Genomic DNA, 26,747 nt, shown 5'->3' with positions numbered 1-26,747 from the left:
CAAGATGTTTCAGTTGGCTGCTTCTTATTAAAGTGGGAGACAGTTCATGTTCAAATTCTGGAATATATTTAGGACTCTTTAAAAAATTGTGACCTGTCTTTAAATACGAGTTATGAAAGGAGCAATTTAAGTGAAATATCAGGACTTTGGTAGTACACGCTGCACAGTTTTGGAGAAATTTTGGAAAGATTTTGGAAAAATTTTGGAAAATAGCCCCAAAGATTTTAAGAGACCAAGTGCAAATGGGACAGACCCCATGCATTCCTTCCCTAGGAGTGCTGGAAACCTGGCTGAAAAATTCTGCATATTGCAAAATAGTAATGTTTTTTGTGCTGTGATTCTGTGCTTACTGACCTGGTTTTGCTGCATTTGACATCTCAAATGTTGCAAACTCAACTTTTAAAATTCATTTTGAAGTAGAAACAAGGCAAAGTGGTCTACCCAGTTCTTCTGTGTTGTGATACAAAATTACGTGATTTGTATGAGATGAAGAAAACCTAACTGAGGGAAAAAATCTCTTGCTGGATTGAAACTTGAAACTGATGAAGTAAAATCACAAATACCTGATCTGAGATGTTTTTCTTAACAGCTTGGTAGGGAGATGGAAATGCAGAATGATCTGGATGTTGTTCAATTACTCCAAAAACAATACCAAGAAAGATTAGAAGAAGAAGTAGCAAAGGTATTACTTCTATTTCTTTTCTTTAAAATATGTTTTAAAAATTAATCATTTTTATTTGCCATTTTCAACTATTTAGGCAGTTCCTGTAGTATATATTAACATTTGTATGATGTATTTACAAAGAAAAGTTTCGTTTGGCTTCTGAATGAGAAAGCCTTAAAAAAATTCTGGAACATTTTGGGGTTTCTTAGTTATCAGTCCTGTTCCTGACTCAGTTTCTATTCATATGGGTTGTAGTGGTAGTGTTTAAAACTTAAGGAAATGGACAATATGCTACCATATTCTGCACTAGAATTTATTTTAAAAATTCAGAGATTTAGAGTGTATTTCTTGCTAGCATAGGCTTATCAGTGGGTCAGTTCAAAAGACTTTTGCACTTAATAGTTTAATATTATTTTCTGATCATATTTTATTGTGCATATTAATATGTTGTGTAAAATTCATAGTTTTTCTTTGGATCTGGTGACCAAAAGTAAAAGTAAGATTTTATAGGTAGAGTATGTTTGTTTATGGATTTACTTACTTTCTGATTTGAAAAAAATTTCCACTTTTTTACAGAATGAAAAATATATTCTCTAATCTGATGCCAAAATAAACCCCTTCTTTATGAGGAAACAAATGTTGCATTGGTTAAGATCAATTTAAGTTCTTAAGACAAACTCACATTTTCTGGAAGGGAAGAGTTTGGTGTTTTCAAGTGTAACAATTCTGTATTTACTATACTGTTTTTCACACTTTTTGTAGCTTATGCTATAAATCACTATTCTAAATCTAGAATAGAATTACTCACATGATTGGGAAAGGGATTTATTTGTATTAGAGATATTTAGCAACACAAAAGTTATCAGCCTGTTGTAACTGCAACTGCAGCTAGTTAGTGCCAGTAATTTCTTTCTGGTTAAGTAAAATTCATGTGCTGAGTATGAAGCACATGGCACTGCTTTCTTTATACAGTCCAAAATTCCATGTCAGTCAAACTTTTACATAGGATGCTTGGCTAGATAGAAAAAGCTTAGCACAGCTGCTCTTAAGTCTGTTTGCCAGCACTTTTTGAAATCATCTAATAGGATCTTTTTAAAACAAACAACAACTTGATATTTCCATGCTAAATAATCTATTGTAACTGAAAACAGCATTGTAGTTCATTAAACTACCTTAAATACAATATGCCTGTATTTTAAGACATGACCATTTTCAAGATGGACAAGATATCTTTGTCCTTTTATCTTTTTGTTTTCCTCTGGGAGCTTTTGGTACTTACATTTTTATTGTTGATGGTCATCTGTGAGATTTCTTCAGTACTAGGAGATAATGTGAAGCATAAACTAATGCAGACTTCTCTTATTTTTTCAGGTTATTGTGTCAATGAGTGTAGCATTTGCCAAACAGACTGAATTGTCAGGAATTTCTAGGCAGAAGGAAGAAGCACCAACACAGATTGTACATCCAGAAAGAATACATTTTGGAATTAAGCAGCAGCACAGTGAGGAAGAGGTTGACAGCCTTCTTAGGAAAGCAACTGGAAAAGGCAGTAGGAATGAAGGAGGATTGAAATCACTTTGCAGTGAACTCATTGAGGAGTCTGGAGAGACCAATTCACTTGGAGAACAGCTTCATTGTAATAGCAGCCCTGATTGCATATTAGGGCAGACGACACATAAGTCGGTGATTTCTGAAGAACTTCTTTCCCATAACAAAGGTCTTACAGCAGAAGAAACACCAGTAAGTGTTAAAAAAAACAGCAAAGAAAAAATTAAGATGAAAATCCCATTTAAACGTTTCCTTTTCCCTTTCAAATGGTTGACAGATTCTGACCTAAATTATCTATCCTTCTTTCCTGTGTGCTATGGCTGAGGAAGGGAATATGATGCCAGCTGTATTGCAGACAATAAATTGTTTAAGACTTTTTGTAAGCTAGGTTATAATTTAGTGGTTACAGAAAGAACAGATTAAAAATTGTGCTTAAACAGTTTGAGCCTCTTGTGATAAAGGATATCAACCGAACACAAAAATTATTGAAGTGATGTAAAGCATATAGTTAGCATTTCACAAACATGGGGTGGAGCCAAGCTAAAATAAATATGATAAAAAGGAGTCATAAAAAGCGTGAAAGCTAATACTGTTGAGAGTTATTGGAAAAAAAATTATCTTTTTAAATGCAGAATAATTCTAAGCCTGGACTGTCCAAGAAGCAGGCAACACGATAATGCTTTAATTCCGGCTACTTTCATTTATGAAAGCATTTTCTGAAATTTATTTAAATACATCCTAGGAACAGTTGTTGAAAATAAGATGCTAAAGTGGTTGCACTGTTTCAGCACTCCGGTGAGGTGGTGGCCACAGACCCAGGCACAGACACATGCAGTCAGCTGCTGTTGTACGAGGAGCGCTTGGAGGACATGCGGCAGGAGCTCGTGCGGCAGTACCAGGAGCACCAGCAGGCGACTGAGTTACTGAGACAGGGGCACATGCAGCAAATGGAGCGTCAGAAGGAAAACCAAGATCAACTCTTAGCTGAGCTGGAGAGTCTTAAGGTGCAATTAGCTGAGGTAATACAGAACTCAACCAGTGAGTTAATGTGGGTTAACAAAGGAACACCACCAGGCAGATTCATATTTATGCATTTATATCTAGAGGGAGAGGGAGGCATGCACATATTTATCATGTGCATGCATACACACTTGTGCAAACACATATCTTCTTGTGTGTGTGTGTGTTGTGTACATACAAACCTATCTATGCATATATTTATAGAAGACATATTTTTTAATCAAAGCTAAGGCTGTGATGGATTGATTTAGACTTCTGGAAACATGGAGCAAACCTGCAGTGCTGCACAGCCCCCAGAAGAGAGTGATTGTGGATGCACTGCCAATCGGGCCACTTTCCAGATACATGGCCCTGTGTAGGATGCAGGCTAGCAGCCATTTACAGCAATGAAGCCACCAGCCATGACTAGAAATACTATAAAATTCTTCATTTTTCATCATTCTGATTTGAACCATAACAGTGGTTTCCTGCAACAATGTGTTTTGTCATTTTGGGGTTTTTTTTCCCCAGTTCTGGGAGATAAGTCCTTACCAGCTTTTAGAAAAAAAGCAATATCTGTGGGGCTTGGTGAGAAACATCAATGTTTCTTTGCCTTTTCAAACTTAACATGCTGTCACTCTGTATCTATTCAGAGCCTATAGTAGGTGTGCTAATGAAACTCATTAGTTTCTCTTAATTAATAATACTTCAAAAATAATGCCATTTATAGACATGTCTTTCAAGGATTCCTTCCACTTAAAGACAAAGTAAAAAGAATCCAGAAGAATATATCATGCTCTGATTTAATTTCAACAGTCTAACATTACCAAAATGCACATGAAGCTAGTAATCAGTGATTTCTAGCATTCTTTGTTGTCACTGTGGAGTGGAGCTTCAGACCTTTCCAAACTTGGTTCTGCTATGTTTAAGTTTGGGCTCAAGGTGTTCTGGAATCTAGAAAGGTCACTTGTACCTTAGGAATCCTTTCCAGCAACACCAGCTGTCTCTCCTAGCTGCTTTGAAGGTGTCCTAGAATAATTTATCCTGATAATCTTTCCTTTTGATATATGTATACTTTCTCCTTTTACTTTTTTTTTTCCAGTTTGTAACTGTATCTTTGTCAGAGTTGCAAACTTCTATAACTATAAAAATCACTAAGTAGAACTTAGGCTGCTGGGGTTTTTTTGGTTTTTAATACCTAGTATGTATGTTCATAAGAACTACATACAAATGTATGCATTGTGTATAAGCCATGAACACTTCTAGCTCTTCTAAAAGAGAATGTGTGTAGGGTTTTTATAAAAATAAGTTGCTATTATTATCTTTTTTTCTTGTGCAAAACATGTTATAGCATGTAATATTCAGAAATTCCCTCCAGTTTATATTGTGAGCATTGTATTTCCTAAAGAGCATAAAAATGGTATGAAAATCTTAAGGAAGGTTTAAGTATTTTTAGAAAGCTTTCAGTGTTTTTGTAATGATTTAAAGAGATGGACTGAAATTTCCTTGTTCAGTGTCTGTAAAGAATTAGAAGTGACAGGACTCACTTGACTCAGAAGCTTAAAAAACTGTGAGCCTCTATAACACTTCTTTCTTAGCGTGTCTCAATGGAGAATGACAGCCTGGTTGCAGAGAGAGAGAGAATGCTTTTAGAAGAACTGGAATCTTTAAAACAACATTCTGTACCCGGAAAAGAGAAGCTGTTTTGCGAGTTACAAAACAACAGCACACAGACAGAGGTAAATATGGACTTTGACTTTCTGGGCAACCGTGGCATGTAAAACCAGTAAGAGATTCCTGTTGGCTGTTACTCGTTCTGTGTAATATATTTTCCTAAAAGATGTTGGGTATTGCTGGAAAAGAGCAGCTGTAAGATTCAAGAGGTGGTAGTGGTAAACACAGCTTTTTGACTTCAGGTAAGCAGAAGCTGGTTGAACAGCTTGAAGGTAGGGATTATTACTACAGCTATTTCCTTAAGTAAACTCACTTTTTCATATTGCTATAGCAACATAAACAGAAAATACAACAGCTGCTTAATCAGTGTAACAAAGTTCTTTCTAATTGGCCCCGCCTTGGATTTCCTGGTTTGTTTTGTTAATATTTTTTTCCACATAGTAAGAGTATTTCTTGATTTGTAATTTGGTGCAGAAGTATTAAAAAGGAAATGACAACTCATTTAGGTTTTAAATTCCAAATCCTGCCATATATAAGAAGAATATGTTGATTCTGACATGACAGGATTCCTGTCCTTTTTGTTTTCTCTCCCTCTGCCAAAACTTACTCAGAACGAAAATGAAAACCAAAATGATGCAAGAGAGCAGCTCTTTGAGCATGAAGATGGGGGAAGAAAGCCTGATGAAACACCTTCAGCTCTTCTTTCTAAAGAAAGGTGCTTAGAACTGTTAAAAAAATATTTTTCTTAAATTTTGTTAATCTTGTTCTTGCTGTTAGATTAATAATATTTATAAGCTTTATTCTGATTGATGATAATGTGCATCTTTTGTTCTAGAAAACCATATTTGTAAGTTTATGTACTTTAGGTTAAATAGTATCATATTTTTTATAAAGCCTAACAATGTAGTTTTGTAGAGGATGAGGCAAATCTTAGCCTATTATACTATATATTTTGTATTACACACGTTGAATCATAAACATTATTTATACACATATATTTATATACATATTGTGTGTACATATGTGAATTAAGTTTATATTAGTATGATTGTTTCATTTTATAATACCAGTTTCATTTTATAATACCAGTTATATCTGTGTAGAGGGGCAATTTTCTTAACTGTCATTTGAGAAAGGATTAATTTATAATGAATACCAGGTGAAAGCAGACCTCTGCTTTAAAAGAATAACTAGATAAAATGCCAAGAGAACATTAGAAATAGTAATAAATACTTTGACTTTTTACATATTTTGTAAAAGGAACTGACTTTTAACACAATTGTGTATTTGGTATTTTTATGATGTGGGGTTGAGCCTTAAAAAGGAAATCTTAATTTTCTTATTTCAGTTGCAAATCTTCTTTTGTTGCAAGGGTGTATAAAGGCTATAACCCACTTGAAAATCAGGGAAAGATCAGAGGATTGATTAGTTTCTGTCCTGCAGGCATGTTTTTCAGAAGGCTAATGAAAAACTCATGAAGATTCTTTTAGAAGTTGTGAAGACAACTGTAGCAATGGAGGAGACAATTGGTCAGCATGTTCTTGGGTTACTGGATCGGTCTGGGAAAGTCCAGGCTTCCAAACAAGCTGGTTGGGACACTGAGACAGAGGAGTCAATAAAACCCTGCATCCGTGTGGGGTATGAAAAAGGTACTGATTGCATGGTTTTATATTGCATAAAAGGTATAATTTACGTGTTTTAATGATATATTTAAATACTCTTAGCTTTGATATTTTAAATTAAACTTTTTTTAAGGAAAAAACCCCCACGAGCTATTTTTCCTTTGAATGCATATGACATCTCTGCTTAAGAGAGAACATTTCAGGAGTTGTTTGGGTCATGTTCCGCACCAGTTACAGCTCACATCTAGGGTCCTGTTGCAAAGCCTGCAACAGAATGGGAAAGTGACTGAGAAGTCAAGAAAAATAAAAAGTTTCTGTTGATGGAGGCAAAAAGACTGAAACATAGCTCTATGGCACATTGCATCACTTACACCCTCCTGTGTATGTGTGGGGAATGGGAGCTAGCGTCAGGGGCTGTATCTCCACTATTGCACTAAAAGTACAGAGGCATGCTGCTGGTCACTGAGGGCAAGCTGGCAGGGGGCAAGCCTGCATATCTGTGCTTATGGACTTCATTAGCTTCCTAAAGAAGTGTTTGCATGCAAATCCAGTTTTGGACACAGTTCCAAGAGCTTCTCAACTGCCAACACTTGCCCATCAGCTGTTGCCAGGAGTGCTAGTTGGCACAAGACTGAAGGAGCATTTTGATGTTACAGTTAGTTGCATACCAGCGTCAAAGAACTCTTCTGGGCTCTGTTTATTTTCTGTCCATTTCTCTTTTGGGCAAGAGTAGGTGCTCTATTGTACTGCCATTTAGATGCATTAAGGTTGTGCACATGCATCCTGGATCTTGTGGGGAGCTAACAACCAACAGATGAGTTCAACCTCAAACACGTTATATATCTGGATTTGGCTGGAATTTTAACTACTAGGATTGAGAGAAAGAACTGGAAGTCAAACACTACATTTCAGTATTAAGAAAGTGTCTGTTACAGGATAATAATACAACTGGTAAATGCAAGTGAGCTTTACCTCTTTCTTTCGAAATGTAGATTATTGCAGGTTATTGATTCCATCTGGCTTTAAATATAGGTCACATTAAGCCTTGGGGAAAGTTAAGAAAGGTTGCATGAATTTGTAGCACAGGCACATCTTCAGTTGATCACTCAAAAGGTTATCTGCAATGAGATTTATAAAGTTGTAGTCTAACATTTTCTGAAGTTTTCAAGTTAACAGCAGTTTTTTTCTTGTACTTCTGTTTCATTTAAAAAAAAAGGTAACTTTTGTTGTCTAGATATACAACTGTATTTAGTTGTGAGAAAAAATTATCTTTTCAGACTTCAGGCTTTTGAGGGTTTGCTTTTTTTCCTCAAATAACAGATTAGATAAGTAAGCTTCTGGTCTTATTTCTTGGTACATTCACTTTTTGCCTGCTCCTGCACATCAGTGTGTGTACTTGTGCATGTCACTAATTATTGTCATTAACAATTCTTAGTATGGATTACTTGCATTACATATATATAGCAAAACACTGTTTAAAATATCTTTTTTTTTTTTACTTACTTGGCTTTCATAATGCTACTGTCTAAGCATACAACATGCCCTGTCATTGGAATGATTTGCTAATTTCTTGTGAAGTCTTCTGATGAAAGAGGACTCTCTTCAGGTAGAAAAAAGCTTTATTCCATTGTTAGTGACAGAATGTGTTTGCTCTTGTGTATTTTGAAGAGGTATATTTCACTCTCCTGTAAGAAAGCAGGTGTCTGTTCTTGTAATGCCCCTCCTTGGTACAGAGCAGCATTTGAGCTGCCCACCTACCAGTTGTTTATTCCAGTATCCTTTTTGCATGTTTCCTTACATTCAGAAATAACAATGAAAGAAGGAGTAACCAAAGTAAAAAGTGAAAATTAAAGAAGAGCTAAGCTTACAGTAGCTATAATGGCCGAATGTGTGGTTTTTATCTCTGGGGCTGTATTCACAGTTCTTTTTTGCTCCCAAAAGGATACTGGAGTATCCTTTCTGCCACTGGGGTCATGCAGCCATAGTAATAGTTGTACTGTTTCATCAGCTGAAATATTTGGTCTTTCTTCAAATGGAATTAGATGAACAATTTTGTTAGTGTTTTCAACAATGGGATTCTTGTTATTCGTATTCTATACTAACACTTAAATGGCTTGAGAGGACAAATTTAAAAAATTTTCCCCATTATTTTATGGAAGTTAGAAATATGTAGACACTGTTGGGTTTTTTTTAAACTGTGCATGCTATTGTATTTTCTAGTACCCAGCCAAACAGATCTTCCTTTTTAATTAGTTAGGAAATCTGTAGGAATACATTTATACTAATAAAAATCTAATAATAAAGTAGTAAAATAATGTATTTAATGAAGGGAATTCTCTCTGACCTTCTGAATGTAATCTGTATGTATTGACAAGCAAACTCAGCTTACTGCTTTTGCTGAGTTTCTGCATTTTTAAAAGCTGAATAATTAAGATCATATTCTTATAACCACACCTGATTTATAGAGAGCATTTATAGAGTGACATTGACTGGGTTATCTGCAAGCACAGGATTTTATTTCTAGAAGAGTGAGTAAAGTTCAAATTTCAGTCATAAAACATATCATTGGAATGGCATTTGTGCTCAGTAATCTGGTGAGTTCACTTGGGTAGAGGGACTGCAGTAATGCAGGTTGCTCTGGAGAAGCCTGCGAGGTTACAGCTTTCCTTGAATATTAAACCCTCTTGCCTTCTAAGCTTCTGAGCTCCTTATTTCTGATCAGTGTACCAGGAAAAAAGGTAGTAAATAGATAAACACTGCGCTGCCACAAAACTGATTTATTGTCTCCAACTTGTAACCCCTAAGCCCAATTCCTAAGTGGAGTAAACAGGAGTAAACAGATACTGGCTCTACATGATGCAAAATATGTATTGGTTCATAAATGGCAGTTGGCAGCTCGTAAACAACTTCTGTATCTGAAACTTATGAGCAAGCACTGTATAATTAAGCACTTTTCTTAAGATTTAGTGGGCCATGACATCTGATGTGCTGAACTGCATGCTCCGTGGCAAAGGAAACAATATAAACTTTTGTTTCTTTGGTTGATTTTTTTTTCATTACCAGGAAAGAGTTTACACAAAGAGATAACAGTTTTACTAAAGTCAGTTATATTATATTTATTATTTTGTATTGACTGAAAAACAAAAGTACAGGACAGTGGAATTTGATTTAGTTCTGTTAGGGTGGGAGACTGAACAGGCAAATAAGGATAAACAAAATGGGGATTAGACATTAAGCTGCCAGGGGTGATTAATGAGACTGGGCAATGTTTCTGTTTCTTGTTTCCACCACTGAAAATCATGTGGAAAGATGCTGTACTGAGCTGCTGTGTATTAAGACCATTTTGAGGAGAAAAAGAGACTTTCACTGTGCAGTTAAGAAGACATTTAACATGAATTTGTGTTCTTAAGTTCCACTTTGTAGAAATCATAATATGGTTGTCTACATTTATCATTTGGGTTGCCCAATCCCATTGTATAAGCAGAAGTATTACAAGTTTTTTTTGCATTTGATACTTTTTGGGGTTTTTTGTTATCTTTGAGATTATTAAAGTTTCCATGTGCCTAATTATACTTTTGGTGACAGCTCACTTTTTCTTTCCTCATTTTTTATAGTTATGTTTCTGGCAAATTATGATGTTTTGTTATGATATATTTCATATAACAAAATTATGTTTTAATGTTGATGTGTTTTGTATTTATTGAAAAGAAATGGAAGCTAATTACAAAAGAATTGTCATAAACAAAACTGGAGTTTTGAGTCTTGGTATGAGTTCTTAGAGGCCTGTTGGTACTGTTGTTGTCACTGGCAAGAAGAAATAATATTAGTGACATTATTAATGTAAAATACATATTCTGAACCTGGCTTTTAAAATTCTGAGCTGCCATCAGTGTTTTTAAGTTTTTCTTCAGAAGTTTCCAGACAGTTTAGATGATTTTTGCAACCAACTGCACATTTCTGCAGTCATTATGTATAATCTTTATTTTTGATTTTACACACAATTGTCATTGCACAACCCAGATGTACCTCACAAGCAAATCATTTACTGAAATGGAAGGGTGACAGGACATGAATTATGGGTTAAACCTGAGAAAGAAAACAGGAACATTACCAAAATGACTTGTACTCCATCAGGAAAGCATTAGATTGTGCAATAACTAATATGTCATTGTTTTATCTTGTTTATAGCTGTGCTACTGTACTGTGGGCTTTTATTTTGTGAGATCTCTGAAGGTAAGCAGGGTCTTACCTGGTCAGTTCTTAAGATGGGTGGCCTCCAAAGAGCATCAGGTGCTGCAGTAAGTGTGTTGGTGGCTCAGTAGGGAATAATATTTTCCTTCAACTCAGTCTTTAACCAGTACTTTGGCACAGCATTTGGAAATACTTATGCTGCTCAATATCCATCTCAAATGGAGGTCCTTTCTACTCTGAGGATATTAAAGCTTCTGCATCACTACTGACATATTTTGAAACACCCAAACACAGCCCAAATTTGGGTGGTAAGATATCAAAATGCTATCAAATATTAAAAAGTGAAATTGTTAATTTTGCAGCCTTCCTTATACTGCAGAGGGTTGGAATATCAGGGTGTTGTGGGAAAGCTTTTATGGTCTATAAACCCATTGCAGATATTTAGTGTGCTGGCAGAAAATGATTGCTAGCCACTGCTAGGGTGATTCTACTGCAGGAGTTTGACTGCCATTCCAAAGTGCAGTACTCAAAAGTGCTTTGAAATCCTGTGTAGATGAAAGGTGCCATGTGAATGTATCTTCTGTTCATCTGGTTATTCGTTCTGTTCATGCATATAGTGTGCTTCTGTTTTTTCCCTTTGGAATGTGAAAAGAGTTTGTAACATTATATCCCTCGTATCTAAAAGGAGATATGAAACAGTAATAATACAACTAGAAGAAAAAAATAATGCACCTGCATTTGAAAAATCTTAGCGATTTTAAGAGAAAAGTAAACCAAGGGAAACCTTCCTCAATTAAAATCACTATAGATTAGTTTGTTGTGTATGGGTCACATATATGGCTGCTGATATTATTGTCAGAATACTTGCAGGTAGGAATGTATATTAAGTACACCAGGTGGTTAATCATGTTGCAGCTTGTTACAAAAATGCTAAAAACAAACCTCAAACTAGAATCTGACTTGCTTGATAGGTTCAAACAACATCAACAAGAGTGCTCATATTATTATGCGCCTGCCAATATTATTTGCCTGCCCGGTTAGGAGGCAAAACCAACAAGACCTACATACATTTTTAGAGGCAATTTGTGAGATTGACCTGTTGTAATTTCAATTCAATTTCTGTAGCTAAACAAACTGTTCTAGTTCAGCAGTCACAATTCCTGGAGGAACCAGGAACTTGAATTCAAAGATAACCCAGTATTGAAACTTCATTGCTAAACAGGAATTGACTATTCTGAATTCATTTAGTCATAATGCTTTTCCTGAAAAATAAGATATTTTTGAGAAAATCCTAAGCAAGTGCATCTAATTGTTAAAAAAATGCACCATACCAAAATATTTACTTTAAATATATTCCAGAAATATACTTCATTTAAATAAATTGTCATTTAAAAAACTCTCCACAGTAGCATTTATTTCTGACATATCAGATCTAAGTCAGTCTAAGGGCATAACACTTCTTTATTTTTAAAAGACTTTATCAACAATTGTTTCAACAGTCATGATATATCTACTGTATTGTTCTTTCATACCAAAAGTGTAATTTTAAAACATCTCAAGACTTTGCTTTCACTTGCATTGCTTAAATACAGCTTTGAATTCTAGATATGGCAGATTTGCTGCTTTCTAGAGGAATTGCTATCAGCCTAATACCATAGGCAAACCTTGTGTGTCTGGCTTTTCAGAAAGAATGGATAATGCCCTTAAATGGCATCAGACCTCAGGAAGATTGAGAAGCAGGCAGGTGCCAGGTGGCCCAGCAGCAGGAACAGTTGCAGTCCTGCTGCACTGTACTTGATTTGTTCAGCTACCCATTTTAGTAAATTTCAGTTTTTCACTAATCACTAATAACCATGCTGAATATTGTTGTTCTGTATTCCAGTCTGTTTGTCCTAAGAGGCTGTCTGAATTGCATGCATGCCTTTCCTTTTACTCACTTGAGTTAGATTCACTGACTTGAACAGTTTTGTGTTAATGCATAGTAACACAATTGGATGTTGGTGAAACAGGGACTGACAGTCTGGTGTTGGTTTTGTTTGGGGTTTTTTAGCTGATTTGTATTATAAAGACAATGTGGCAAGTATTATTGCAAGTTATTCTAAGTAGTAAGGGTTACTGATCATAACAAAGGTTCAAAGATTAGCGTCAGAACCCCTTGGCATACTGAAAGTGTGTCTAAAATGTTGTCTGTTAATATCTCCTTTTCTCTTGCACTTCTGCTTCTTTTGAATTAACACATTGTTTATCTTGTTTGTGTGGATTTTAGTATGCAGTATTTCCCTTTCTGTTTTTGTGACAAAGATGAATATTTTAATCATTTTGGACTTGTCTTTCTTATTGTAACTCAGTTGGACAGCTTTTCATGTTTGCAATTGCTTAGAGTCTTTGTGAAAAGGTAACTTCTTTTCTTCTTTTTCTCAGAGTCCTGCTCCTTATATCATGGTAGTAGTATGGGAGATGATGATATTAACATGTGGTCAGGAGCAGCAGGTGAAGAAGGACTGCTGAGCCAACATCTTGCAGAAAGTGGGATGGAAATAGACCCCGAAAATGAAGAGCTCATTCTGAATATTAGTTCTCGACTGCAGGCGGCTGTTGAAAAGCTTCTGGAAGCTATCAATGAAACTTCAAATCAGGTGGGGTGATTTAATAGAGAGGCACTTTAATTTCTGTGTCTCAGTGGAGCTTTTTTCTTTATTTTTCTTGTGATTGTGTTTTCATAAGTCTAAAACCCATAGGTTCATTTTGACAGCTGTAAAAAATGCTTCAGGTGCCTCCACCCGAAAAAAAATTGCTCCAGCATGACTTTACTGATAAATTTACTTTCCTGCTAGAAATCTACTTTGGTCTGCAGAGGAAGCCTGAATTTGGGGCATTCTTACCAGTTTAGGGCAATCTTTCATTGCTCATACGGATCATCTGCGTTTGGCTACAGCTGAGAGATGAGACAGGAGGTGTCAGAGCACATAGAGCTTGTCAAGAGGGAGGATTAAGGGCAACTGTGTCTAGTTCTCTTGACAAACATTTTAGTCAATTGACTAAAAAAGTGGAGCTCTCCTGCTGTCTCTTCCAACTGTGATTTAAACTTGGCCAGTTAAGCACATACCCACCTTGCTATGAGAAAAGGAGTCTGCACTCCAGCATTTATGTGAGGTATGTGATTCAGGAATAGTATCCAGAAAAGAAGCAGTTTGCTATCAGAGTACTTTCTGTGGTGGGATGCTAGTTGCTGTCTGGAGTACTTCCTTGTTAACTGAAATAGGAACCATTAACCTAGATCAGTTCAAATTACTGCTTTTACCATGTGCTTTACTTTTAGATAGTGTGCATTACAATTTGAAGATGTCAAAATATTTTCCTTCATAGCATTGTAGCTGAGACTCTGCCAATACCAGCAAGAGTTACGGCTCAAACACATACAGACACATTTTCTTCATTAATACCTATTATACAAAGATGGATTTATCCCTGATGATCACGTATATTTTTGGCTTTTTTTTTCCCTTAAGTTTATAAAAAATCCTTCTGTTTTCACATTTTCTCACAGTGTAAATATTGACACCTCTCTGGCTGTTGTGGAGAGGGACTTCTCAAGTTTGTCTGCTTTGCAATGTCTGCTTATTGGATTATATAATGTTCTTGTATATACCATGGATATAAAGGTGACTTGAAAATTATTTTTAAATAGTCAGAAACTGAATCCTATATTTTTTTCCAGTCTGCAGTATTTTATAATCTAAAATTTATTACAGGCAGAAAAGATTTTAACCTTTCCTCTAATCAGTTGTGTTTTGCATCCAGACATGTACCCATTTCTTCAAATAAACTTTAAAGAGCCAGAGAAAACCTGGCAAAATCTTCAAAGTAACTGCATGAGACCTGTCTGAACACACACTTTCAGGCCTGAAGTGCAGTTTGAAACTTGAGGCAAGACATATAGTGGGTGTATTAATTCAAATTCCACCTGCTGGTGTTGTGTATAGGTAAATAAACTGGGCCACTCCCCTGAACTCTTTCAGCTGGGAGAGACTAGCAGGAAGCCTTTAAACTAGCAGAGCTTGCGAAAGTTCTTCCTGTTGAATTAACTCCAGCAACAAGGATGAATGCAAATAATGACATATCTGTATTTTTCGTTCATTTGCCGTAGTGGAGTTGGAAAATTTTTAGTTTCGGTTCTGTTAGCTTGCTTGTCTGCTGCAGCATTCCTGTGCGGATAGAAGAAAATTCTGTTTCCTTGCCTTGGAAATTATTTGCCAGTTGCTATTGGAAGATGTCTGCTGCCTTTTGATGTGAAACTTCTCTAAGAAGGGTTTTTTAGGAGTGACCATATGAAGTTTTCCTGTACCTCTGTGTTTGGGATTAATCCACCCCTGAATTACTCAGCTTGAAAAGTGATCTGAGGCTTCCTGCTGATTCTGAGTAGGTTTGTCACCGACTGTGCTGATATGTGTCTCCAGACTGTTAAACGCACGTGTTCTGTTAGAAATTCCTGTCAGAAATTTCTAAAGCCAGCCTAGCTAGTGCCAAATACCCACGGGACAGTTGAGAAGACAGCAAGAGCAATATTTTTTGGAATGGATTCTTACCGCACCTACTGGGCATCTAATCTGTTTAGTGGTTTGTGGACTGAAGGGCAAGAAGAAGATACATATGAGGTTGAATCTCGTGTGCCTTTGCCCTATCCTTTTCCTTTCCCTGAACACTTGGATGAGAATAATTCTGTAGTTGTAAATACTTCAATTTTTCACTTCAGCCACAAAAAAAATGGGCACATTTTGAAAGTTGTCTCTAAAATCTCATTGCCTACACCTCCCTATTCAGTAAGTATACAAGTTTTTAAAAGAAATTAAGCTTAAATAGAAGAGAATGCAGTGAAAAATTATATAAACTTTTCTCAGTTGTTAAAATTGTACTGGTGAGAGGTCCTTTTCCTAGTCAGTTTTCAGTAGGCACTGAAGCGGGCACTTATTTATACAATTCTCTGGTCATTTCTAATGTAAGAAATTGATCAGACACAGAAATATGTTAAATTCCAGATACTTGAGATCTCGTTTTAAAGCACTTCAGTGTAACTTACTACATTTCATTTTTCTCACTGAGAGTAGTTCAGAGTGGGGGTGAGACTGCAATCAAAGTTGTTGCCTTTAACTTGGGTGCACTGACTAGTAACAGTAACTAGCACAAGCTGGCAGCTTGCTTTCAGTGATCGTGGGGAGAAATTGTTCATCTTAAAAAATCATGTTTGTGTTTGTGCCTCTTTTTGGTTATGCCCTGTGATATTTTTAACAATACTTTGTGGTGTTATTACTGAAAAAAGCTGGAGAATAATTTTTGTTGCGAGTTTCAACCGAAAAATTTCATGCGTTTCAGGAAGCCACTTTCACAGTTGTCTATGTACAGTAAATCTATCATATGTTTCCCTTTTATCCAAGGTGGGTTTTTCATTAAGCACTCAAAAATATAAGGCTAAAGGAAGGGTGTGCTGTGATTTTTAAAAATATCTCAAACTAGTGCAGATAGTTGCAGTATTTAGATTTTTCTTTAACTCTTGTCAGAATAAATAATTATCATGAACATGTTAATGATGCCCATCTGAAAAGGAATGCTGTAGAAAATAAATTGAGTATTTAAATTCAGTGTATTATAAAAGGGAATGTATTGATTATTCAGATTTTCTTTTCAAAGTGTAAGTGGATAATTTTGTGGGCACTGTTCTATTTAATGTTCCTTAACCCATTTTTCTGAGCTTTTAAAGCAAACTCCTCATATATCTGATCTTAGGGGAACTTAGTGAGAAAGCTTTTATAGTTTAAGAAATCAAGAGACAGAATAATTTATAGAGACTGTAGATGTTACTATCTTTCAAATATCTGCCAGTAACCAGAATATTAAAAAGTAAAAAAAAACCCCAATTTTGTTTAATCAAAACATTTTGTTTAATCAAAATTTCTAACAATGTTTAATCTTTATGCATTATTTTCTTTTGTAATCCTAATTTTAATTAGTTTTGAAATTTTAATTTTGGATACATCTTAACTGAAAATATGCAATTTCACATGGCATGGTTTTCCAGTACTTCAGGATAGTGGCACAGTGAAACTGCTCTCTCTGTGTCAGTACATGTTAAATATTAACCCACCAGACAAGTGGAAAAGAATAAAAAAAATAATTAGTAATTCTGCTAGGTTGACACTGTTGGAGGAAGCATTGCTTTACTCCCTTGTTGGTTGAAATGTGCAGTACTCTGAAAATTGACATTTCCCTGGTGTTCTCATCAACCTTCATGTTAAAGAGAAAAAGAGGAGAAGCACCATTTCAGTCCATTTATAATAAGGATTCTGCCAGTTTTATACAATGTTTTTGCCCATTCTAAGTGTATGGTGAGTGGTAGCTTACTCGTATTTATTGCAAAACTGGTGTAGACAAAGGTGAATCTAGTGTAAACTCATAAATCAGGAATTACCGGAACAAAGACACGGATTTAGCCAGGTGGCTCATGGAGTTCACTGTACTGACAAAGCCTGTTTGCTTAGACTTTTATAAGTCAGTCTTCATCTTGTACTCTGCAAATGAGTGTTCAATAAAGATTTTATCACATGTTTAGTGAAGTTATGTGAGGCTTCCAATCACACTGTAAAGCAACTGTGAATTAAATAGGAATGATAGAATTGGTGTTTATCTAATTTCTGTAATTTTTTTCCTGTGGTAGCTTGAACATGCTAAAATTACTCAGACAGAACTCATGCGAGAGTCCTTCAAGAAGCAACAAGAGGCCACAGAATTTATCAGGTATCAGGAAGAGCTACAAGAACGTCTCAATGAGGAAACCAAAGCCAGAGAGCAGTTGGCTTTGGAGCTTAGTAAAGCTGAAGGTGAGTAGCTTTTTTGGTGAGTTGTTGGACTTTGCACCTACTTATTAAATGGGTAAAGAAATTGCAAATTTGATCAATTTCTTTGTAAATTTTAGAATGTTATGGGCCTTCTGATAGTTATGGACATGATAACATCTGGAGGTCTCTACCAATGTCAACCACACTGTGATTCTATTTTCCAATTTTGATTCACTTATTGTCTGAACATATACATGGCAATATTAAAAATAATAGGTTATATATGTGTTTGGATCATGTTTGTTTGTGCAGACAAGCTTAAATGTTAACAGCTTAAAACCATAAATAGTTGTGGCTGGAGGGCACTTCTGGAGATCAACTATTCCCTCCCCTTGCTCAAAGCAAGATCAGGTAGAGCAGCTTGCCGAGGACCCTGTTCAGTCAGGTTTTGAATATCCACAGCCTCTCTGAGTGGCTGTTCCAGTGTTCAGCTAGCATCAATGAGGGGAAAGGAGAAAAACCCCAAATTTATTTGCATACATACTCGCATTTCAGTTTGTGTCTGCTGCGTCTTGACCTTGACAAAGAATCCTTATTCTGATTGTGATAATATGGTGGTGATAAGTTTCAGTTTGCACTGTTTGAAGTGGTCTTTTAAAAAGTGTATTTGCACCTGCATTAAGGAAGCAATTAAAAATTACAGCATCTTACAATAGGGGAAATGTAATAATCTGTTCTGACATCAGGAAATATGTTAAAATCTGACAGACAATTTGTTCTCTTGTTTTGACAGCTCAATGTTTTGTAGCCACCCAATATTTCTGTCATTATATCTGATTAGCATCTGGAAAATATGCAAAAAACACCTACTCTATAGATAAGATCTCCATAGTAGTAAGCAGAAAAATATTTTTTATAGTTTTGAAGTTCAGCAGACTTTTCTGTTTTAAAATGGGAACATAGAGTGCAGTTTCATAGTCAGCTGTTACTCCTGGAGAATGCTACCCTGCCAGGCTTCCTCTTCTTTTTACACAGACAGATAATCCATCATGATTTCACATGCTATTAATAGCTAGGACACACATAAGCTGAAAAGCAGTGCAGGTTTCTAAGTCACATGTCTAAAGTGTGCTGTGATGGAAAGTTGGTGACCTGTCAGTTCATACAGCATAAATGTTGTGTATCAGCAACAGCAGTACTGGCTGCAATTTTCAGTAGCTTTAGCAAAGCCAGAAAGGATGAAAATTGATTTAAGAGGGAATTGATTAAAATCTGAAGTAGGCATTACTACTTTTTCTTTTTTTTTCAATATTTAATTGAGGGTGAAAAAGGATTGTTTGGAACAAATCTTAACATGCAAAAATCTGAAGAACTCTTCAACAAGATATAAATTACCTAAGAATATATATTCTGACACATATGGAGTAACAAAATGTTTAATATTGAAGAATTTCAGAATGTAGGCAGCTATATGTTGCTGCTTTCTTTGGAGTTTAATATTTTGTCTTGATAGAAATTTTATTCACAAATCTACAGTAATAAAGTAAAAATGCCTAATATATTAGTACAGAATGGCTTTGTTGATTTAGTTCATGAACAGTTCTAGAATATAAGAGAGAATTAGATGTTAGTGTCAGCCTTTGATAAATATATTGCACAGTTGTAAGTTAGGCGCATTTGAAATTAATGCACTTTTAAATGACTGGCACTTTTTTGTTGGTGTTCATATAACAAAACAAAGATGTCGTAGAACTCTTTTTATTTGATTTCTGCCCATTGAACTGAGTTGTGAGCATACTCTGACAAACGACATTCTTTTATCAAGTTCCTTAGGTAGGTATGCAGAACAGTGTCTTAGTTCATTATACATCTGATGGTACTCTGTCTTCTCTGGAGATTAAATGTGTCATTTGTGATCATTTCTTTCTTATCACAAAAACTGCTGCAGCTGAGACATTTTCAAATCTCTTGTGTTTTAGTGGTGTCAGATATGACTTATGTGATGTGATGGAAAAGCTAATGCAAATTTGTTCACTGAACTCTGACAATTTTCATTACATCTCAAAAAAAACCAAACCTGGCAGAAGTAAATACCACAATGTGTGATTTTAGCAGACTTCATAACTTTTTTGTGGGAGTGTGCATTCCATTTAACCTGGGAATGCCCTCTCAACTTCAAATCTGTTAAGTATTCATTTTGAACAGCATCTGATATGGGTGGGAATAACCACTGGAGTTTGTATTGTCTTGAGGTTTTGAAATGTTATAAATGAAGTTACTTGTTCAGTGTTTTCTATTTCAGTATCCAGTCCTATATGTCCAGTCCTGTGTGTTCTCTATGAATTCAAATATAGAAAGAAAATACGGGTCTACATGGTTAACAAATGTAAATACCTTTAGTTTTTCTACATTCTCAAGACAGAGTAAAATCCATTTTAATACTGGCTCAAGACTGGACTTATAGTGATTTATACTGAATTTATTTAAATTTCTTATTTCTCATATTTTTCCTTGGCTTTGGAGTTCCTGTTTGCTCCAGAGGTTTTGTGCTGAGTGAAAATTAAGAGTTATAGTTGGTGTTCTGGTATCTTTCCTGTAATTTGTTCATGCTGAAAGGATAGCAAGGACAGGAGTATAAATTGTCAGGTGTTGAGCATCTAACATACATGTGCATGCATGTCAGAATACAATAGTGACTTCAGCAAGAAAAAATTGGTTTTGATTGTCTATTAAATCTGCCCCAAACTGATGTTTTACAGGCCTCATTGATGGTTATGCAGATGAGAAAGCATTTCTGGAAAAACAACTCCAGGAAAAAGTAGATATAATTGACCATCTAGAGCAAGAGCTGCTGTGTACAGGTAACAAATTGCAGGAGTTAGAGGCTGAGAAGCAGCAGGTACAGGAAGAAAAGGAATTACTCTCCAGACAGAAGGACGCCATGAGAGCAGAGGCGGGGCCAGTAGAGCAGCGTATGTATTCATCACAATCTTTCTATGAGATTTGCTTATACTTCCAAAATGCAATAAGTAGTCTTGGCAAAGGCTTCTCCTCATTGCCTTTGTGATCATTAGTAAAAATGTGATAGGACCAATTGTGACATTTTCACACCTGTTGCCTAATGTTAGCATGATAACTTTTCTTGATTTTTAAACACGAAATGACTGAATTTTTAGAAGTGTTGAGAAATTACAGTTGTTCTTTAAGCCAGAAAAAGCTTTATCTCCAAAAATCTGCTTTCATTTAGATTACCACTGGAGATGGAATAGCAACAATGGATAAGAATACTGTCTAAATACTTTCCAAACAGACTTAAAGACAGACTAGGAAGTATACCTACCAGAACATGATTGCTCTACATGTGATAACTGTATTTATTTTAATCACAGAAGATGAATTTTTCTAATAAATTCCTCTTTCAGGGAAGAATAGCACAACAGTTGCATGATAAGGAAAGCCTTTTATCTACCAGTAATGAAAACTTTCAGCCCTGATGGTGAAAATTTCAGATATATACCATGTCAATGTAATCTAACTAACTGCTTACTCAAAAAAAGCATTTACCTTCATGAAGTAAAAGTGTCTTTTAATTCTTCCTTAAACCAATAACTGAAATTAATATTTCATGTTTGAGAGGGGAAGAAAATGAGAACTCTAGTGTTTTATGAAGTACTGATCTTTCAAGGATTGCAGTGCTTACATTGTAAATAGCAGGATGAAGTAATAATTGTATCTAATTTCTAGATGTTTATTCCAGTTTATAATGTTGCCATTTTTATAGATTGCACATCTTGTGTATTTGCAGTTTTCTGCAATTTTCTGCAATTATGAAATTTTCAGAACAACCTGCTACTTCCTACTCTGTAATAAGGAAGATCCTTTTCTATGATTCCACTTCAGTTATTCTTTATATGGTTTAGGCTTCTAAATATATTAAAGTTATTTTCATGTTTAAGAGCTGTAAGGACAAACAATTCTATATGTGTAGGTACTTATATCATGCATACCAGAATAACTCGTCACATTCCCTAAGTTATCTCAACAACTTTGTCATTAAATGCCACATCTATCTTTGGCTTCATTTTCTCTTACATTGTTGCACCACAAGAAAACTATAGCTGGCATGTGAATTACTTTGCTTCTTTTTTTTGTTTTCTCTCTCTCTATTCTCCTAGGCCTAGTAGATGCTGCAATCGATGCAGCTTCCCAAGCAGGTGTGTTTGTATGTTGCATGGCCAATCTGTAACTGGGTGGAAGACTTACACGTACTGACATTGTTAATCAGGATTATTGGGCTTTTGGCTTACTGACGTTACTTGTAATTCTTACTGGCCTGCAGCTTTGATGTTGTATTTCATACTCAGTTCTACATTTTGCTAACAACATTTCTTATAATTTCTAAACATAATAAGCAAATTCATCAATAACCATCATCTTATTCACCTATGAATTACAGTTACTTAGATGGTATTTGAGAGATATTTTTGTAGTCTTCTATTTCTTTTTATTTCCAAATACAGCTGAGTCATTCACTGTGATAATTAAACATCTTATTATATTGGTATATAATGGTTACCTAGAAATGAGAATTGGTTAAATACGATGTAAGATGATGGTGCCTGAAGGATCTTTCTTCTGTAGTGAAAGTAAATTTTATTGTTTCTGTCTAAATATCAATCCTGTTTTTAAGATTCTCCAAAAGTAAGTGCACTTTGCCATTTGGGTTTTACCTCAAGGGGTTCATATGGCTATTTAATAGGCACTTCAGTGGGCTGTGGCTTAAGAGTCTTAGAGTGGTTTGGGGCTTTCCTGTGTATGTGCTTGCTGGCTTTTTCATGATGACTCAAAATTGGGCATTCATGCAGTCACTGATTTTGCAAGCTCCAGTTGCAGGTCAGTAATTTTCCTCTCTGTCTGCCCGGCAACCTCGCTAAATCTTTCAGTATTTCCCTCAAATTATTTATATGTATCACATTAAATAATGAAGTCTGGGAGTGGATTGATTTTACTGGCAATGGGGATGAGAAGAGGGTTGGGTTTTCTGTACATCACTGTTAACTCCTGTGCTGACTCTGGCTGTGGTTTGACCCCATACATTTTCTTTTATTTATAATTGTACAAAGGCCTTTTAATTTATATGAAACTTAAACAGGGGGGTGCTCTGATACAACTTCAGTAACAGTCCTTTGAAGACTACCTAAAGGAGAGTAATTTTAATATGAATTTGCTTCAGTCAGTATCATGATTATTTCTCAGAAGGAAATATATTTTCAAAAAAGAAAAATAGTAAAAACCCAAGCCAGTTCACATCCTTCTGCACATTACAGCATGGATACCCTGGGGAGTGGTTTTGCTTCATAACATTGCTTACTATATGTATCTAAAAGTAACAATGCTTTGATTATACTCAGAATTACTGGAGGAAACAGAAAAGCTAATGAAGGAAAAAATTGAAGTACAACGTCAAGCTGAAAAAGAATATGATGACCTTCAGAAGCAAGTTAAAGTCTTGGAAATAGACTTGGAAGAACAAGTCAGTCGTTTTGTAGAGCTAGAACAAGAGAAAAATGCAGAACTAATGGACTTAAGGCAGCAAAACCAGGCCTTGGAGAAGCAGCTGGAGAAAACAAGAAAATTTCTAGATGTAAGTGTGGTAAAAGGCAGATATCATGAAGATGTGGGGGTGGGTTGCACTTCTGCTGAAGTTTCATTCAGGGAGAAATGCTAATTTTTTTCAGATTTTGAGCAAACATAGGTAGATGATAGCAAACATCAGCCGTGTTGTGGGTTCCAGCCCAAGAATTTAATAACATTTTAAAAGTTGAAAATTAATTGGAAGTGCTTGCTTAGTACAGCTCTGTATTTCAAGCAATTTATAGGGTTTTTTTCTGGCTTTTTATAATATTAACCCAGAGTTAATTTCTGTTTTTAATGTCTGTTTATTCTGTGTTTATTAAAGACAAACAGTAGTGAAGAAATCATAAAATACTTGCTTGGAATGTTTACATTTATATGGTGTACCTGGAACAGAACAAACAAACCTGCTATTTTTGTAAAATATTACTTGATGTGTCTGTGCTGTGCTAATTTTTTGATTGAAAATATGAAATTTATTGCCCCAAATAATTAAGAGGTTATTGATATCTGCAATATAAGGTAGCAAAAGGTTCTGCTACCTTATAAATACTGATATTCCTGTTACCAGCCTCACATGAATGCAAGTTAGAAGTGATGACACTTAACTTGGATAGTTTTTAAATCAAATGGTGTATCCACATGATTTCTTAACTTTCAGGAGCAAGCAATTGACCGAGAGCATGAGAGAGATGTATTCCAGCAAGAGATACAGAAGCTGGAACAACAGCTTAAGATTCCACAAAGGAGTCAGCCTGTCAATGAACATCAAACCAGAGAGGTAACACATTTTGTTACTTGTACTCAATGAATATAAATGACAGGTTGATAGCTTTTAAGATATTATAATGAAGCTATTTTATGGTGTACCTACTCTGCATCCATTTGCAAGCCAGGAAAGTAAATGCCCTGAGGTTGAAGGTGGGGGGGAACTGTGTTTTTAGGGGGTTGTTTTAGGCTGTTCAGTTTTAGTAGCAGACATACAGAAACTTCTTGACTTTCAATAAGACTCTCCTATAACTTAACTTAGAAAATCCACTGTTCTCAAAAGTTTGTGGAAACATTCAAGACTATTTTAGCAATTTTACATGTTCTTATGTTGTTTTTTGACATCCTGTTTTTATAGCACAGGTACACCACTGGGGGAATCAAGTTACTGAGGTTTAACACCTGGCATGTTGTAGCACTCTGTGCGTTCACCTGAACCTCCCCACTGAAAGTCTCTTGGCACTGAAACAAATGTAGTGACTGTAGAGCAGCAGCTCAAGGGAATCACAGAAAACTCTCAGACTCAGCAAAATCAAGAAGTGTCAGCAGTGTAAATGCTATCTATTATAATGCTTTTGCAGATTTTGTTTGATGAACTGGTAGTCAAATTACTTTTTTTTTTTTTGGGTTTTCTTGTGTGCTGCTTTTTGATCAAGGCTGGTATTTCTGCATGATTTTCTTGCTAGATTTTCAGGATTAAAATGTCCTCTTTTATGTTAGACTTTCATTTTCAAATCAAATGCCTTACTGTAGTAGTTCAGTTGCTGTCATTCAATTCTTAAATATTAGCAATATTTAGTATTCTGTATTATATGAAATAGTGGAAGGCGTCCCTGCCTGTGGCAGGTGTGTTGGAACAAGGTGACCTTTAAGGTCGCTTCCAACAAAAACCATTTTATGATTCTAGGCTATAGTTTAGGACCACGGTAATAGGACATACATTTCTATATATGAGAGGAGCATGCAAAGTACTTACCTATTTGGAATTTGCAGGTTTAGAACTGTGCTTCATGGGGTTTCTAAATATATTTTAGTACAAAGGTTTGTATGAAATATGGCAGTGTTCAGTCATGATACCATGTGATATGGTTATCATCAACCTCTGTGAACAATGAATCATCTGGAATTAGCTGGGTATGTGTTAAACAAAACATACAGAGCAATTCTACATCTATTTCCTTCTGTTGCCAGGAGTGTGCACGTTCCTCTCCTGCTGACATTTTACACAGAAGGAGGTGGCTCTAGCAGAATTAATTTTCCTGAATCCAGGATATTCATTTTCAGTTCATTTTGTTACATGTCTGTTTATTAGTTTCGGCATGGATAGCATATGAATGCCTGGTTAAAATTCTCACATTAAAAAATTCTCCCAAGAAAAGTTCACATTTAATAGCATAATAAAAATTGTCCTATGTGTTCAAAATCTATATCTAAAAATCATCCTGATTTATGTGTACATGTACACATATGTGTACACTCTTAAGGTGGCAGATGTACTACAATGGAGATTGAAAGCATGCTGTACAGACATGCTTTAACTGTGATTAAAATTTTGAGATTTCTACTTGATGTTTTTAAATTACAATTTTTTAGTGGGTAGAAAGACAAAGACAGTAAGATAATGTCTGCAAGCACCACAGATGTAGGAGCTGGTTTCGATACAGGTGATGTTAAATGTGATATGCTAGAAGTTACAGATGAGATTTTCAATAATTTATTAGATTTATATTCATCTTATCAAATGCAGTACATATCCTTACTATATAGTGAATTTTGATGTCACAGTGTTCCTTGAAATATTTTGTAAATATACATATTTTCATTATTTATCATGCTTTTGAGAGAGCTGTTTTATTTTTCATAGTTGCATATTTTTTAAAATCCTCTTCTGCTTTGAGGCCATTTTTGGTTGATAACTAAATTTGTTTCTTACTGTTGTTTCAGCTTTGTCAGCTTATTCCAGGGAGGGTTGTCATAAAGTCTGCTCTAGACTTGATTTTTATTTTTCCATTTCTCTCTCAGGACTTTTCTGAGGTCACTTCAGACTGTGATGTTACTCATGGATGGATAACGTCAATAATACCATCCTGTCAGCTTTATGTTCTGGTCCTCTTCTCTCCTATCTCTTGAAATGCTTTGAGTCTTCTACCTTTTGGCTACATCGTAACTTCCTAATTGTAAATACTCAAATCAGTTTCTTGAGTGGGACAAAGATTCCTTTCCCCGTCTCTTGCTCAATTACTCAGGTCTTATCTCTGTACCTCATACTGTGGATTTGTTATGAGTCTTTCTTATCTGTAATTTCAATTAATAATTTCTGAAATACAGCTAGAAATGGATAGATATTACTATCTCTGCTACTTTAGTTAATCTTTTAATATTTTACTTCTGAGATAAATACATCTGACCTACTGAGATTCAGGATGTTTGATCCTCCATAGAAAGTGAATTTATTACATCCATGACATCTGTTTAGTCCCATTTAAGGAACACAGCAAGAAAACAAAGCTTCCTGTGTTTTGTGATTTAAGAATAGCTATTCTCTTCAATGTTAAAGATCCAGTGAGTTTTAGGCTATTCCTGTATGTCACTAATCAGCTCATTCTTTTGAATAATTTTGTCACAGATTTTTAGAACTATGATTTTCCTCTGAGGCAAATAGCTTCTTGACCATAGGGTCAAGACATTCCATCCATACGTGTTAAAGGCATCATTTTAGTGGGCTGCATAGGGATGTTGTGCTGCTGGCTTTTAACTGACTACAGAGTCTGAAGGCTTCAGAAGAACAAGATCAGATCTAGAGAGCAGGCGATGTGG

At 35.4% G+C, this 26,747-nt stretch overlaps 1 protein-coding gene across 5 annotated transcripts in view; it reads left to right on the top strand.

Annotated features, from left to right (window-relative positions):
* Positions 1-26,747, top strand: part of AKAP9 (A-kinase anchoring protein 9) — a 105,110-nt gene that overhangs the window by 53,573 nt on the left and 24,790 nt on the right. For 4 of the 5 annotated variants that reach the window (XM_041408321.1, XM_041408320.1, XM_041408322.1 and 1 more), the window contains 12 exons: positions 590-682; positions 2,036-2,404; positions 3,001-3,231; positions 4,810-4,950; positions 5,497-5,600; positions 6,329-6,534; positions 13,120-13,334; positions 17,408-17,570; positions 20,288-20,500; positions 21,704-21,742; positions 22,940-23,172; positions 23,824-23,943. In XM_041408321.1, the coding sequence (XP_041264255.1) occupies positions 590-682; positions 2,036-2,404; positions 3,001-3,231; positions 4,810-4,950; positions 5,497-5,600; positions 6,329-6,534; positions 13,120-13,334; positions 17,408-17,570; positions 20,288-20,500; positions 21,704-21,742; positions 22,940-23,172; positions 23,824-23,943 (2,127 nt within the window). The remainder of the gene's footprint in view (positions 1-589; positions 683-2,035; positions 2,405-3,000; positions 3,232-4,809; positions 4,951-5,496; positions 5,601-6,328; positions 6,535-13,119; positions 13,335-17,407; positions 17,571-20,287; positions 20,501-21,703; positions 21,743-22,939; positions 23,173-23,823; positions 23,944-26,747) is intronic. The other variant, XM_041408319.1, reaches the window with a different exon arrangement.

The sequence above is a fragment of the Onychostruthus taczanowskii genome, unplaced genomic scaffold (genome assembly GCF_017590055.1).
Source record: "Onychostruthus taczanowskii isolate IOZ18803 unplaced genomic scaffold, ASM1759005v1 scaffold3, whole genome shotgun sequence".
NCBI lineage: Eukaryota > Metazoa > Chordata > Aves > Passeriformes > Passeridae > Onychostruthus > Onychostruthus taczanowskii.
This window is presented reverse-complemented; position numbering and strand designations above follow the sequence as displayed.